Source organism: Anopheles merus, chromosome 3R (assembly GCF_017562075.2).
Source record: "Anopheles merus strain MAF chromosome 3R, AmerM5.1, whole genome shotgun sequence".
NCBI lineage: Eukaryota > Metazoa > Arthropoda > Insecta > Diptera > Culicidae > Anopheles > Anopheles merus.
The window spans coordinates 47912747-47930212 of NC_054084.1; the positions used below are offsets into that span (position 1 = coordinate 47912747).

General features: G+C 40.2%; 2 protein-coding genes across 3 annotated transcripts; one reads left to right on the top strand and one right to left on the bottom strand.

Annotated features, from left to right (window-relative positions):
* The first annotated feature begins 3411 nt into the window (after positions 1-3411).
* On the top strand, positions 3412-4135 carry LOC121597718 (deoxyuridine 5'-triphosphate nucleotidohydrolase). Its single transcript, XM_041923735.1, has 2 exons — positions 3412-3633; positions 3706-4135. Exons 1-2 carry the CDS (start codon positions 3419-3421, stop codon positions 4043-4045), a joined length of 555 nt encoding a protein of 184 aa, XP_041779669.1. The 5' UTR covers positions 3412-3418; the 3' UTR covers positions 4046-4135.
* A 767-nt stretch (positions 4136-4902) lies between these two features.
* On the bottom strand, positions 4903-17060 carry LOC121597708 (unconventional myosin ID). 2 transcript variants are annotated; one of them, XM_041923712.1, is made up of 9 exons: positions 16848-17060; positions 16419-16729; positions 9613-9915; positions 7855-8074; positions 7500-7725; positions 6953-7416; positions 5480-6874; positions 5242-5399; positions 4903-5159 (listed from the first exon to the last, which is right to left on the bottom strand). In XM_041923712.1, the coding sequence occupies exons 2-9, from the start codon at positions 16511-16513 to the stop codon at positions 4943-4945; spliced, it is 3078 nt and encodes a 1025-aa protein (XP_041779646.1). In that variant the 5' UTR covers positions 16514-16729; positions 16848-17060; the 3' UTR covers positions 4903-4942. The 2 variants fall into 2 exon arrangements, with proteins under 2 accessions (XP_041779646.1, XP_041779645.1); XM_041923711.1 differs by having other exon boundaries at positions 16419-17060.
* Between the last annotated feature and the right edge of the window lie 406 nt (positions 17061-17466).

A 17466-nucleotide genomic window follows, 5' to 3' on the forward strand; every position in this document is an offset into this window, starting at 1 on the left:
TCCCCCGAGATACGACTATATTTGAGACCGAAAAAATGTCCCAAAGCAAGGCGTAAGTCGAAAAAGTCGTATGTCGAATATCTCTGAATATAAAGTTTGTAACCGAAGTTGAAGAGTTGAAATTTCGTGTATTTTATTTGAAATAATGTTTGGAAATGTGTGTATAACGTTTATCAGCCCAGATATTCAAAAAAATACATCAATTTCTTGTCAATGACAACTTTTAACTGTCAACATCAAAATCGTCGTATCTGCGAATCGTCGTAACTCGGGGGACGCCTGTACTTCCTATCTTTCAATATCGGGCAATTTTTTGAGGGCAATATTGAACGTTGCGGGCACTTTGCCGATCACTGCTCTAGATAATTGAAAAGATAAGGAATTATCCAAAAAAAAAACAATGAGGCAATCAATTTTTTTTTAATAATGAGGAAAGTTTACATAAATTGTACATGTACAAAACCAATAATTTAAACCTACTATTACTACTATTACTACAACTAGTACTACTACAGCAAAACTACAGTCAAATATTGACAACATAAAACGCGAACAATAGATCATGGAAACTGTAATAGCTGAAACGTACCATGTGTAACGTACCAGACAAATGATTTGCGAATTTCTAAAATAAAAGCCACCGCTAGATGTGTTACTGGACAAATTCGAAAAACATTAGAAGGATAATTGAAAGGATTTTTGTTGGACGGTTAAATTACAAAAATGCATGTATTATATTTAAAAAAACAAACAAACACAATGACGTACAATTTTTAAACCACATTAACAAATGCAATCCGACAACCTGTAATGCATATGCACGATCATTAAAGGGACCAGACTGTGAATACGATTCCGAGTAATCGACCGAATAAAAAATCCAGCAGCCCACTGAATAAGAAAGAGAAACTATGAGTTAACTTCAAACAAAAAGGATAATCCTAGCTTACACTATAAAAGTAGAAAGAATAGATGATTAATATATATATTATCATCTTTTCCGATATAATAGATTTTTTTCCCTCAACAATCAGCAAAAATTAAAACAAATTATGTGAACTAATTAAATATCTTTTCATAATTACGATGAAATTTCTTACTTAAGATTTATTATTAACATTACTCTCTTTGATTTGATACTTTTAGCCTTGCAAAAATATTTCAAACTCAATATTTCTTTTTCTTTTTTTTCTTTTTTTATTTAATTACGTCATCTAGCCTAGACTGGCCTACATAACTATTCTCAATTTTTCAATACACTGGCTAACAATGGACCTAACTTAAATTAACATCGTACAAAACATGGTGATAACAAATTTCAAACAGGTAGCTATGACGAAAGTCAAAACGGTAAATAAATATATAAATAAATAATTTAGTGCTTCTGATCGTCAATAGTGTGCCTCGACAGAATCATTTTAAGATTATTTATACTAACGTTAAGATCGACAGTATTGTATAAAGAGCTTGTTAATTATTATTAATGGTCGATTCGCTAGCACAGTGTTATTTCTCGTGATTCCCGAAAGACGGCGACACAGACAGTGTCTAGTGTGGTCAACGTCTACCACTGATCGGGTTGAGCATTCCCGAAGGATTCCGATCTAGGCTAAGCGATAGATGCATTCTTTGGTCAAAGCCCACGACAAGCGACGGATTTTTTAGCGTCTCTAACGAAAAAATAAATATTGAGACAGCTTAAAAATCTCTTGTTTTACCTTAAAAAATAATTAACAACTGACGAAAGAAAGAGTCCCGTTGCAGTGTGCAACAGAGCTATACGCATTAACCATTAGAAATAAAGCCAAATTCCGTCGTCCTGAAATCCGTGCTAAATGGAGCTCGTGGCCTTAAACCCCTGCTAGGGGCCTGAAAATGATATTTTTCGAGAATGGACGGGTCGTCATTCGCCTGTGTTCGAGGGATTCCAGTCCAAAAAGTAGGCACTTGGTACGGTAGCAGGGATAAGTAGCGTCACGAGACCAATTCAGACGGTACCACAGCACGCGTTTGAATTTTCTTTGGATTGATTCTAGCCGTTCAATTCTGTATTTTTGAGTTGATATCCATATTATTGAAGCAAACTCTAGAACAGACCTAACTACAGGCGGTCCCCGAGATACACGGTTAATGGGGACCGAAAACGGCCGCAAAATACCGCGTATCTCGAATTTCCGCGTAAGTCGAATCTCGTAATTTACAGCCAAAATATCACAAATTTTGTAAGTAGGGGGTGGTTTTAGCCACCAAATTAATTATTTGATATGTTTTTACAGTTTTAAACCTTTTGAAATGGTATTTCATATTCGATCAATACGGAAAGTATTTGGTATTTCACAATGGATGTGTCAAATCAGTACAATTTGCTCAAAAATCTGTTAAATTTGGAAAACCGCGTATCTCCGAATCCGCATATAATAGGTACCGTGTATCTCGGGGACCGCCTGTATAGCACAATATAAGGATTATAAGGTATATGGATAGCTAAAGTCCTTTCCAACACGTAAGACAAATCCTAACAAACGAAGAGTTTTTTAAATATATAACTCATAATGATCTTGAAAAGTCAATCTACTATCTAGTTGTACATCTAAGTCACGAACTAAATATGTGTGCGGAACCGAGCTGCCATCTAATGAATAGTCAAAAAAATAGGAGACCTTTTCCTCGAAAACGATATAATAGAACATTCGTGTACGTTAACACTCATAGAAGCTCATAGAAGTTGTACTGCCAATGGCTGTTCGATATCGAGTATACTGTGCAATGATTGTGTGAATGCAACCGTTGCTGCAGGTTGCAGCATTTTCTGACGGCAATTGAAAAAATAAAGTATGTTTCAAAATTCTCTCGTAAAACAAAACAAAAATATCGATTTTTTTGTAAAAAAAACATTAAAAAAATAGAACGGAAGGAATTTTTAATTAATTCCAGGCTTATAATTCTTGCTCTTAGTCAATATCGTTTTGTACAATGTGCAAATGCAATTTAAGGTGCTCCAAATTACACAAATACATTTTTACGCGCAATTTCCACGTAGTTAAAATACACGTAGTTAAGTATGGTCTGCCCGTTGCACTACTCGACTATTCAAATCTTAGCGGCCAATTTAAACATCTTGCCAATCGTGTAGTTTTACTTGAAAAAATAAATTGTACAGTAGTTTTCTTTAAAAACACGAACATTGCACTATGATTGCGTATTGTACATGGAATTGGTCATAAAGTCAATATGCAAAATGTCAATTACATTAAATCAATTTTTATTGAATCCGGCGTACTTATCAGTATTATAAAAACACTGACATGATTTTTTAATTGTGTATTTTTTACAATCTTGAGTTTTGAACACATTTTGAACCAATCGATATAACGCTTGTCATTTTTTTCATTCCTCAACAATGACCGGGCGTAGCACTATGTGGCTCTTCAAGCTTGTCAAACCAATCCATTGCTTTCGCGCCAATAGTCACGCATCTGTTGTTTCACGCCAGTTCATTTTTACAACCGCAACAGTACATTCCCAACCAAAAATGCCTGAACAAAAGTGCGTGCTGAAGTTTGCTAAACTCACCGAAAACGCTTTTGCGCCAACGAGAGGTTCCGCCAAGGCAGCGGGCTACGATCTCCGAAGGTAATGAAACGATCAACTACGCATCCCAGCAATCGATCTTTTGAGAGAATACCCATTTCGTATCGTTTTCAGCGCTTACGATTACACGGTCCCTGCTCGGGGCAAACAGCTCGTGATGACCGACATCCAGGTCCAGGTGCCGGAAGGTTGCTATGGCCGGGTGGCTCCACGTTCCGGTTTGGCCGTGAAAAACTTCATCGATGTGGGCGCCGGTGTCGTCGACGAGGACTACCGGGGCAACGTCGGAGTAGTACTGTTCAATCATTCTGAGAACAACTTTGAAGTTAAGAAAGGTGATCGCATCGCACAGTTTATTTGCGAGAAAATAGCTTATCCGGATTTGGAAGAGCTTCCAACGCTTACCGATACAGAGCGTGGAGCTGGTGGTTTCGGATCGACCGGCACTAATTGAATTGCTGCGACGGGCATGATTATCGTTCGCATTGCCATTGTGTTGTTATTAAGTATATTTTGTAATAAACATTAAACATTCTAAAAAGTACTAACTATTGTGTAAATGGTGTAATATTTAATGCCGATTGCAAATTATTTCCGCACAATAAGCAAAAACCACATTCCACTATGTTAAAATCATGATTTATTTTTGTCGGTTCGTGTAAAAACATGTATCCGCTTCCGGCATCAGCCACGCTCAAGTATCTGTAATTGACGTAGGGGGAAGTACATATCACTTAATGCTATATTTTTATTGCCATTCCAACATTCTGGAAACGTTTTAAAAAGGCACAAATTGCGGTATCTGCGGAAACAGCACAGACCAAGTATGTGCCGCCCTGTAAGCTAATAAGTACAGCAAATGTTGTAAAAAAAAAAACGAAATACAGCTTCCTAAGCATTCTTTAAGAACATCTTACATGCTAAAATTCAAAAAAAGATTAAAAATTGAAAACTACGTTAAGCCATGAAAATGGGTGCCCCGCAAACGTTGATTTGTTCCTTCGAACACTTTACTTCCTTCCTGCCGCCGGTTGCCGGAGTGGTTGTGTGTATGAATGGTGTAAGTAACATCAAAATGCCATTCAATGATTCATGTAAAAGTCATAGCGCGGTAACCAAGCACAACTCCAATATCACAATCGGTTCATCCGTTTTCGTTGCCGTAAGTCAAATGTGTGGAATGCACCATTATAAACATATGTGTGTCAATTTAGTTAATGCTGTTGTCAATACTTGGAAAGGATGGATACTGGATTATCGTCGCTTCACTAGTAATTAATGGCACTTCTGCTTGTCGGTTGTTTTTTTTCACTCTCTCTCTCTCTCCATCTCCACTCTCTTTCTTATCATTCTAGTATCGCTGTGGTAACGTGTTGGGCGAAGTTTCGGTCGTTTCCTGGGCACTGGCATACGCTGCAGGCACCTTAAAGATGATGAATGTACCGGCATGGGTAAATTCTGGCATATCTTGACCGGCGGCAGCCTCAATACTCAAAGAGCGTGATTTGTTTCCTAGCCGCAGCGGAATCGTTGACGCCACATTCACTGGTAGTTCTTGCTGGCAGATGCTACAATTATTCACAGAAGATGAAAAAATGAACGTTAATAATTCTTCTTCGTTATACAAAAATTAAATGCGAGTAATCTTACGCAAAGTATCGCCGAATGACATGTGCCACCAACTCTCCGATGCGATCTTCCTTCAACGGTTGATGTTCGCCTTGCAACGATACGATCAGGTCGTTATTATGATGTGAATGAAATACTGCAAGCTGATCGCGTCCCGGGCTAACGCTGATCGATGTGATCTTGCGGGAGGAAAGATCAATTTAAAAAGTATAATTGTTAGTTTATGCTGTGTGAAAAGCTCCCATGATGATGATCTTACCTCTCTAATAGCAACCGTTCGCTTCATATTACGGAATTTGTTCTTCGGTCCGTCCAGTTTGTAGATAGTTCCGTCCGTCACTATGATCGCGCGGTCTGCCGATTTGTTGCATTTGTTAAACTTTTTCACGAACGCCGAAAACACGATCGTATCAAAGTTGTCCACATTCTTTATATTACGGACGCTCGCATTGTACGACGAGTAGTTACTGTTTTCGGCCACAATGGACAAGTAGTTGCCGAGCCAACGGCGATCGTGGCCCCAGCACTTTCTCCGCTTGCGGAACGCACTGGCAGCAATTATCTGCAGCCGCAGCTGGGGCCACTCTTCCCGTGGATACTTGCGTAGGATCATTGCGGCGCGCCAGCGAGAATACAGCATCCGCAGCTGCCGTTCCGCTTGCCGACCGACAAGCGGAGGCTGGGGCCACTGTATACCCTTGCCGTAGTCACGCAGCGTACGTGCATTGCGAAACCGCACGGCCAAATCCTGCACGTAGCTCTTCAGCTTGTACTTCCGATAGTGGCGCATGATGACCAGGGCAGCCTTCATCTTCTTGTACTTCTGGCGCGTGATCCATCCGCGCACCTGCTTCTGCAGAAGCGTTACGATGTGCGGTATCATGTCGTTCCGTTGCTGCTCCAGCGCAAACAGCGTTTGCGGCGAACGGATGAATATTTTCGTCTTACCAAACCGCACATCGTGGCTAAAGTTTTTCTCGTTCATCAGCACCTTCACGCCCTCCCGATCGTTGCCACCGCGGAAGTTTGGCCAGGTGTACTGGGAAATCATTTTGTACCTGAGCAGAAATTTATCGTACCGCTGACGGTGCACAAAGCCGGCCCTTCGTACACGCACATTCTCCAACAGGCCCAAGTATCGCACCTGGTGCTCCACGCGCACATCATCGAACACGGTCGGACTCTTGATGTCGTTCGGCTTAACGCACCGTACGTAGAGTGGCTCTTTGCGCAAAAGTGTGGCCACCAGCTCTGCCATCGATTTCTGGAACAGCGTTCCTGCAGTCAGCGGGCGCTTTGTAGTTTTCGCAATATCCTGAGCACCTTCGGGCCACATCGAGCTGATCACCTTGTCATGCGAACCGTAAAGCAGACGCTTGAAATCTTGGAACAAAGTGTCGCGGTTTTTCTCGATGAATCCACTAATCGAATAGATTACATCGCCGGCGTAATGCGTTATGCGGAAGTCTTCTTTATGGCGCAATTCCTTGTCCATCGGTTTCAGCTGGCGGCTGCTATAATGTGGATGATGGGAGAGCTTTTTGTCCATGTCGCCCAACAGCATTTCGTCCGTAATTTTGCCAACATTCAAGCACGCCTCGTTCATGATCGCGATAACACCCTTGTCCGCTTGTTCTACCAAGGCACAAATGATCTAGGTAAAAAATTAATGCACAATTAACATTACATTCCAATTCACAATCATAAGCTCGAAATACGCACGCGAACATACCTGATTGTTGAAATACTCAATATTGGTCCACTCAATTCCTTCCCGGTTGTACTCTTCCTGTTCCTGCTTTAACACCAGCTCAATGAACAGCTGCTGCAGTTTTTCGTTGCAATAGTTGATGCAAAACTGCTCGAAGCTGTTGCGGTCAAATATTTCAAACCCATAGATGTCCAACACGCCGATCACTTTATTGTACCGCTTCTGCGTGGTACTGCCTGGGACTACGATGGCCTTGTTGATGCGTTGTATGATCCAAGTGAACATACGATCGTAGATCGCTTTCGCAAGCGCATCTCGCCCATACTCGGCTTGCTTCGTGTCGTGGCTTTTAGTCATGATCTCGCCACGCGCTGCAATCACACGCTCTGTCAGGGCAGAACGCATTTCCTCCGCCGTCACCTGCAGCAATTGCGCAACGTTTGCTAGCGTCTTACCGTTAGCAATAGTAATCTTTTCATCCTTCACTATTATTGAAAGGTAGAATGAAAACACAAATTCCATTTATTAATTTGCCCCAAACTATGCGACAGTTCATCGGCATGCTTACTTTTAAATTCAATATTTCCTAAATGCAGAATTGCTGCCACCGTGCGCCACACCATTGAAATCTCTTCCGCACTAAACCCAAGTGCCTGCAGACCTCCGGTCGTCGCTCGATAGTCTGATTTTTCCGACAGGATTTCCGTACTTCCTTGATTTGTGTAATGATAAGCGGCCGGATCTCTTCCTAAATTGTATTGCTGTAGCTCATTGTTAGCACCGCCTCGTAAAAGCTGCAATTGTACATGCATATGATTATGGTTGTTTGGCACACAATTAACATAATTCATGGAATCTATGTAATTAATATGGGCAAGAATTGCCCAACCAATCATGCTTGTTCTTGTATCGCTAAATCATACCTGGTAAAAGCAATGAAAGTTTCGTTCGCCACTCTGCTGCTGAATGACCCGGGACTTTTCCAGCAAATAGTTGGTAATAATGCCACCGACCGGATCCCCTTTGTAATCGAACTCGATGTCCATGTATTTCCCAAAACGGCTGCTATTGTCGTTGCGGTTAGTTTTCGCGTTTCCAAAACACTCCAAAATTGCATTGCTCTTAATCAGTACGTTCTTAACCCTGCAAATAGCGAATAATGTGCAACGATGTGCGATATTAATACTGGGACTCTTAATAACGTTGAATCTATTTGGAAGTGTTGAGTATTATCAGCGTTTTTTATGAATCATTCAAATTTCATGCAAACTCGTGATTGTTCATTTTTCCTGATTGAGAATGTTTCTTTTCGGATTTTGTCAAAGCAAGAATTAGATTTTTTTTGTGAGATGAAGCAATACAATGGGGAAAATTATCGTGCCACAGAAGGTACCTCTATTGTGCCTTTACGTTAGCATATGGTTTATCTTTTTTGCTTTTCAATACAATTCATAACGAAACATTCTGCAAACAGTACATTATGCTGATGAATCTCGGCTTTCCAAATCACGCAGCTGCGATGAAGACAGCTCGGGGTTGTTTTTGGAAGTGTTGAAAAAGCGTAAAATTGAAAGTATCAAAAGTTCTTGCGCGGTTAACAGTTGAAACTTTTTATTTAACTCCCGCTCATGCTCGCTTAACCACACGGCCAGAATAAACCAACAATAAAGCCATGCTCGAAATTTGATAAACTTTCAAATGTTACTGAGTGGAACAACTTTACGTAAAAGTCCTAAAACATTGCAAGAGCGAGGCATCATGGAAAAGAATGGAAGAGCGAAAAAAAGTTTAATTAGCATTTTGCCACGCCAATTAGCGGCATGCTGGAATAAACACGCTTTTTTCAATAAAAAGCCTAACGATAATTGGCAACTTATCAACAATGTGTAAACCGTTTTTCATTCACTGGCATCGTAATGTGTGTTCGTTGTTGAAAGCAAAATGAGCCTATTTGTTAATAGAAGCAATCCTAGCAAAAAAAAAATTGCGAAAACATAATGAAGCTGTTTCCTCTCATCAAACAAAACAAACGAACATGCCCGGAAGCAGGATTAAAACTTTACAAAGTATCACTCTCATTTTTCGCGCACATATTACTCAATAGGTTTGTTGTGCTTCCGATGTTGTGCCATACGATAAGGAAATGCTTTTCGCTTGTCCCTGCCATCATTTAAGGAGCGTCGTCTTCGTTGTGATGTAAACACAACTTTTCACTCACAAAAAGTTGCTGGGTGGTTTCAAACCAACTCAATTAACTGTGGAACCTTCAATTTGCCGCTTATTAACGGCGACTGGCGAAACCATACGCTTTAAAGATACCACACCCAAACAAGGACTAAAAGCATATTTTAACCTTGTTATGAAGCCTATTCTTCCTAGGATAAAAATGCGCAAGGAGGAATGAAAACATAGGAGAGCAGTTGAATTTGAAACTTAATATACATTACGCGGCCGAGAAATTACTTAATTCTAATGCTTCGCAATAGCACCTCGAAACTCGGAAGAAGTAAAAAGCTCTCCTGAATTCCATCAATGTATAACAAAACACAACATAAACCATCACCATAATGAGCGAGCCAAAACGACGCGCATTTAAGCAGAGGGAGTATGTTAACAGTTTTGCAATGCAAAACATTACTATCGAGAGTGCTGGTATGCGATCCCGGTCCCCGCCGGCTTACCGTTCAATTTCACCCTGCTTTCCCTGATTCGTAACTGCCGCTATGTACTTCATGATGATTTTGGATGCCTCCGTCTTGCCTGCACCCGATTCGCCGGAAATCATGATGCAGGTATCGTTGTTGCGCTGCTTCAGCACCCGATAGGCAGCATCGGCAATGGCAAAGATGTGGGGCGCATTTTCAAACAGCTCCCGCCCCTTGTATCGGTTTACGTACTCCGGCCCGTAGATGTTCATCTCGCGGTACGGGTTCACCGAGATGCAAACCTCCCCGATGTATGTGTAGATCTTGCCGGCCTGAAACCTGTGAAAAGGAAAAGCAGAGGAGAACATATCACATGTAATTACAGATTATCGAACTGCTTACTTGATAGAGGAAAAGTACATAACAACAACACAAAACCCCGCATTTTCTGACCCATCCGACTCATTTAAGGAAGTGGCTGTCTTGGCACCTCCGGTACCTTTACCGCTCAAAGGAGTATGTTTCGGTTAGTCGCTCTCAACAGCCCACAAAACAGCGGGTAGGGGACCCCAGTGACGTCAAGCGGGAAAAGAAAGGATAAAGAGACACACCAAAAATGGGCGGTTAAAAAATTTCATCTCGTGCTCATCATCAATGCACAAATTTGACCTTTCTCTTTCACAGTGGGCCGCGCACATTATCTATCGCACTTTCGTTGAATTGTTATCAATTATGGATTATGAAAGCAGACAGATGATACACTCCTTCGGTTCGGGTCCACTGTAACATCGGGGCTCATCCGCACCTCAACTCCGTACGGTGGAAAACGGAACCCGTTGAGGTTAATTAAAAATTACAAACAGTCTGCGGTCTTGTGACGTCGTTCGCGTTGTTTAGGCTTTATGGCGCAATGTAGTGTGATGAGCGTTTCATCACGGTTGCTAACACATTGCGCAACTTTTACCGATGAAAGCTTTGCTCTGTTTGTCCCATCCATACTGGTCCGTTAGCGACGCTGCATGTTAAGACCATGTCAAGGTAGATGTAAATTAAATTGTTATCAATGCAACAATAAAAATAAAAACAATCATTTATTGTGGCAATCGAAACGTATAAACTGTTGAATATGTACTCATTGCATTGCAATTGCATTAAATTTCAGCGTGTTGATAATGCTTGTTTGAACTCGATTTTCAAGGATCGTGGAACACACTTTGTAACATTGCAACAAACGAGCTCGAGGATCGTGTGTTGTAGCTATGTAACATCCATCAACTAAACTTACAAAGGATCCAAACTCAATAACGAACAATTATGCTGCGTTTATCAACAAAAAAAAGAATATCACTATTTTCTTTGTCATTTTTTTTTTCTCCACTAACTGATAGTGTGAAACATGTTTGTCCAAAAACATGAAAAAAATGCAATTAAAACACCAGATCGATTTCCAGCATACGTTCATATTTATTCAACACGTTGAATCCATTATTTCTGCTGCGCGTTTCCGCGTTAAATACGTTCTAATACAAACCAATCTTTATTCATTACACCCGATTAAAGCGTTTAATATTATTGATCGGTCAAACTATGCACTCCAATTATCGAAATGGTAGAATGAAACGTTGTTTTGAACGCCAAAATGCAATAGCAGATACTAATATTGTCTGACACTGGCAAGTTTCCAACACAATTAGAAAGTAACAATTTGCTATATCCTGTGAAGAATATATGTAAGACCATCTATGAAAAAACTAAGCTATCTAACTCTACAAAATATATCTAAATATATCTATATATTTATTCTGGAGTTCGTCAGATCAAATGTATGTCTTCATTCAAATACATTCTCTTTCATTTTTACTTAACCCCACAAAGTTCCATGGACCATTGAATAGAGTCGGGGTTGGCAAACTCAACAAAAGCTGCAGACTAGAGTAATTTTACAGGCTGCGGGGCAGAGATCTGAAAAATTCTCCAATGTTTCTAACGATCTTTGAAGTGAAATTAAATAACAAGGGAAGTGAATTGATTTTGAATTAATATATACAATCAAATTCAAACAAAACGTTCAATACATGAGGAACGATTAGCACCAAACACAAGACAAGCCGACATTGATTACTCACAACGAATAGCATACATCATGGCATCATGATATGTAATGATATATCTATTTCATTGACAAACATTTATTTAATTTATTATCAGCGCCAACAAAAATACGGTTTAGTACAGATATTTACGCATACAGATTCTGAGAAAAAAGCTTTTGAGCTAACAGTTAGTTAGCTTTTAGTTAATTTGAATCACAAAATACTTTGAATTAGGAGTATTTGCAAACGTTGTTATTTTACGCTAAAGAATTTTGTCATTATAGCTGCATACAATAAGTTAAATAAGACATTTTTTCACAAATAAAAATACAAAAATAATTCCCTTATAAAATGTAATACCTACCCGGGTAGGTGGTCATAAAGATGAGAGTGTATTTTTGGTCATCGAAACTAAGGTTAAATCGTATTTTTGTAACCGAGCTCGTGTACTGGCTTTGTGTTGTTGGATAAAAATCATTTTTTATCGATGATATTTTAATACAAATGGCCCAGTTTGACCCAGTGATAGCCAGTTTTTAGGGGTGTGGTTATAGCCGCAGTGTACTAATTCCAAGCAGCCGCACGATCATTTGAACTAATTTATATATTTTTCAATGCTTTCAAGACAATGTATGCAACCAAACGTATCGTAAAACAACAGATAAGTTACAGGTGTTATCAGTTTACATTCACTATCGTCTAGGCTCTTATACAACATTTTATCAAAAATTAAATTCTTTCGCAGAATTGCACCGTTGTCGACGATTTTCGGTGAAATAAGAACAACAAAACATTGAATTTAATGTATGTAGAGTTCGACGGAACAATATACGCTAACTGAAGTGACGTTTCGATAGATTGGTTGTTTTCATTGGCGTTGCCTTGAACGAAAAGATTACAGTTTTTTTCATTTATATTGATATCAATTATAGCAATTCGTGTAATAATAATAGCAAATGTAGGCAAATGACCCCAAATTTGTGGAGAAAATGGACATTTGTGATGAATTTTCCTTCATAAGACTCCAGATGTTTCATGTTTTGACGTTTAAGTTTTTTTTTAACTTAGAAGTTAGCGAACTTCCAGTTAAAAAGTACCCAGTTAGCGGTCATCTACTGTATTTTTCTACATTTTAACGCCCCGTAGAGGGTCTTACTTCTTTTTCTTCTTGATGGCGCAAAAGCCGTAACCGGTCAAGGCCTTCCTAACTTATAGATTACTCATAGTAAAGATAAGTCAATTCTACGTATGGGATGATCTCGGTCCATTCTGGGCTTGAACACATGACGGGCATGTGCATACAGAGGTTTTTTTTCTAGCCAGCTCAACACTACCAGCTTCATTTCCAATCCGTAAAATCCCAATTCAACATTGTCAAATGTTCGTCGAACGTACACAAAGCAATCAATGAGAGACCATTCGAGTCTCCATAGTTATTGTTGGAATGTATTTTACGGGATTGAATTGTTTGCTGATGGTATTGAGCGGGCTAGAGAAACCCTGTAAACGTCACGTTTTTAATGTATTTTTTTTAGTGCATTTAAAACGTGTGTAATTTTCTGTTAAATTTTGTTTAATACTTTTTTTTGCAGATTTAGATTTTCTACACTAATCCATCCTGAAGAAGAAAGCAAGGAGTTTCATTCGAGATTTCAATACATGGCCGATTCTAATCCGTATTAAGCCGTGCATATGACAGCTGTACGGCATCGGATCGGACCCATATTGCAAATATTATTGAGATAAAATGTAAAAAAAAGATTTAGTAGCATCACAGCTATTACATATGCATTTTCGAGTCTCCAACAGCTTTATATAGAATAATTGATTGGGCTTTTTTGTTTGTTCATCGAGTTTATAATTATTTACATGTCGTTTGTTTTGCTGTCCAAAAAAGTTATTTTTCGGCCACAAAAAGTGAAGCTAATAGCCATGATGTTTTCCTATAAATCTAAAAGAAGGCTATAAGTATATCCTAATCACACCTTCTCAAGTTGTTTTACGACCCATACATATGTGTAAATCATTGTCGGCGATTGTCACACATAGGTACAAAGCAGCGTTACAAGCTTAATGTAAAAGGTTTTCGAAGAATGAGCCCTCCACCACGGTTCACCAATACGCTCGCATACATATAACCCCAAGGATTGGTCTGCAACATATGGCCACAGCGCTTACCAGGGGACACGCACGATGGGGGTCACCATTCGGCCTATATATGTGAGGAAACCAGTGCCGCGCTAGAGCCGTGATCTTACTACCACCAATGGCACAAAATCCACGGTGCTTAAGAAGGCCGTACACATGAAGGGGATATGGGCAGAACGCAGAAATGGATAGCAACTTTACAACACCCTGTGCCGCGAAGCGTCATCGCTTTGCCGCCGCCACCACCACCACAGGTCACCGTAGACAGCGTCTGTATAGCTGACATCATCGCCACCACCCTCGTCGTCGTCAGGCCTCGCAGCCAAGACCTTGGTAATACGTGCTTTTGTACCATTGAATGGAGAAGCTTCAACGACTTGCGACTTGAACGAGCAGCGGCACAGATTGAAGAAACATTGTGTGTTTATACACAGTCAGCAGTTCATTCCAATCAATCATAAACCGCATCATTATCAATATCGTACTAAAAAAAATATTGATGTCTTTACCCACACCAAATTCCGCGCATTGTGTCATACAATTGCCAAATCACACGTGTAATCTGCAGGGCGGCCAATGATAAGATTCCCCTCGACCACGCAACGGTGGAATGTCTTTCGATTTTACAGCACCACGCTTGTCGATCCACGGTTCAGCTTTGCTGATATATTTGGTATTTGGAGTTTTGTGAGTTAAGCAAACAACAGACCAATTTACAGTACAGCATTTAGTGGTTTTGTATGATGAATCATGAAAGGTTCGTTATCGAGAATGGATCAATAAATTTGAATGAAATTAATTATTCATCAATTCGTGGAACAATTTTTTATTTATTTACTAAATTATTTATTTGTTATTAAACTTTGACTTCTAAACCATCAAAAATCCGTTGAATTTTGCCAGGGGTTATCTCCCATAGCTCTAAACCTTCCAAACACCAGCCGGCGCCGTTAGGTTTAACGATGAGAGCTTTCAGACCAATCGAACAATCAAAGAAGGCTAGGTAGGTTCGCTTGTCCATGGCTATCTTGCTAGTATTAAACGGCCACATGATAAAGAGTAATCGGTGTGCTAAAAAGATACTGGAGCTGGCACCGATTGAAAGGGTAAACATCCTGCAATAACTTCAAGTACCGCACGTTTTCTTGCCCTCCACATCCGACCGACACCCAACTCCTTCGGAGGGGTTTTTTTGTGTACTGTATATTTTTATTGTTTTGTCAGAAAACGCTCATCGTGTGCTTCAAACGTTGCAACGGACGGTCAGCGGGTTGCGCCGTGCTATCGCGTTCGCGGTACAAAGGATGGATCCTCCAGCAGCGCCCGTGTTTACTTGCGTTCTTCAAACGGTCCGTGCGCTTGGCCAACGTGAAGGCGCATCGCGGGGTTTTATTTGTGTGTAAGCAGTGGAAAGATTGTACCATTTTGGAAAACATAAAATAAAACCCGCAAGTACGAGTGGAGCTCTACTCGAGTCAAATATATATGTGATTCTGTTTTATCCCATTTTTCACCCATGATTCACACATTCAGACCAATCGCTGGAATGCCCAATCGCAACAGCTGTCGAATGGATTATTACAGAACGGATCTTAGCGTTTACTTTCTTTTAGTTTTATTTCTGTGAGCTCGCAGTGCTCACACTTAACTTGTAGTCTATTTGCGAAACACGAAGGCCAAAAGAAATCTTCCTCAAGTATTCTTATCAACACCCCCAATCGGCCATGCGGGGTGTTGTGCGATTCAAACTTCCAAACATCCCCGAGCATGCCACCTTATCGGTATTTGTATTTGTGCATACGGATGTATGTGTGTGTATGTGATTTGCTGTGCAAGTGGTTTTATTTTTCAGCAAAAGGGCAACTTATTCGTAACCTCGTTGCTGTGGGAAACGTCTTGGTCAATTCAATCGGCGTTTAACTGCACGGTGATGACGTGATTGCCGCTGGTTGCAATAATCGATGACTAATGTGCTGTTGTTGTTTTTTTTAAGCATTGCACGGGCGGCGATGCTCTACACGCCATATGCAAATAGGGCTAGTTCGTTAGTCATACACGCTAGAAAGATGACACATTTTATAAATAATTATACACCATGGCCGCGTGGTGTTTGTGGGACTTAACTTTTTGTGTTCGATTAACTTTTTGCCTATAAATCACCATCAATCCATCCATCAACCATCTTGCATCTTCACATTGAAGTCGATAAAAACGCACGTTTGAAGATTACTGCAAACAGCACCTTATTCGGTTGTTGATCAAGGCAATCCTTTCAATCACGATGATGTTTCTTTAAAATGGGAAACTGCTTGTACATAGGCGGCTTGAAAAGACTATTTCAACTAACTGTTCTCAGAACCAAAGTAAACATTTGCATTCCGTGGTTTTGCTGTCAAATTTATAATTTTACTATTAAACTCAACCTTTTTTCGATAAGGACATGATTTTTGGTTTGCACTCTTGGTCAGTCTTCTTCACAGTCTCTTCAAGCGTGTTAAAGTTTCAGTGCTACTGGATTTAGAGACATCTTCTCTGCATTCCAATTCTATTTTTAAGTATCACACCCACACCCATCTGCGGTTTATTTATATGAAAACATACCTTCGCTTCAGATTGTCCATGAATTTGTCCTGCGTAACAGCGTCCAGCAGTACAAAATCCTGCACGCCGACTTCTTGCCCTTGATGATGTGCCATCCTGCGCCTTCTGTGCTGTGTGATTCAGCTATGCAGAGTATGCGTATGCAACCTTCGAAATGCTGTTGCTCACTTCACTGTTCACCGACTGTTATTTCGATGTGTATCCAAAATACAAACAAAACTATTCGGGGCCGGTAAATCTACCATGCCTTGCACGCTTGCACAATCGCCACTTTCTCTAATAACAATAAAACAAACACAAACCAAGCGCTCCTGCGAATAGAACAATCCCCTATGGGTTGTTTCTTTTTCACTGACTTACAAAAGAACAACGATCGCCCACTGGCATAGAGTGAAATTTCACGTTGAAAGAATTAATTAATTCACTAACAGCAACACAAATGACGCGAATTCCAATGCCCTAGCAATGCTGACGCGGGAACGGCAACGAACGGCGCGGCGCTATTGTCCAACTCATCACTGGCACTGCGAGTGTACAGCAGGCGACAAAAAGCAACAAAACGCCGTACGCATAACTAGATTAACCGAGTCACTTCTACGTAAAAAAAGATTAACTGATAATGGGAGTACTTTTCAGCGTTTGCTCTTACAACAAAGCTGCAAGCTGTATTCCGGACGGTTCTGCAATCGTTACAAATCGATACATTCTTGAACACTGCATCTGGTTGATGTTAAGTTTGGTTTCTTCCAATATTTTCTTGTGAGAAAAACGTATATTTTTTGTAACAGAAATGAATAAACTTAAAATATTACTGCAAACTGTTCGAGGAAGGATGCAACTTCGATTTAATCCGTTCTCGAACTCGTACAGTTATCTAGCGTTAACTTTTTCCGGAGCGTTTGGAATGAAGCTTCGCACTTTGACATTCGAAGAGCTTTGTTCTGTCAAACTGTATAGGAAACGTCAAAAGATTCCAATTCCCACGCAACAAATAGCATGATGCCGTGCGGGCTGTTTGAAATTACAGTGGAGCACCGTTTATCCGGGT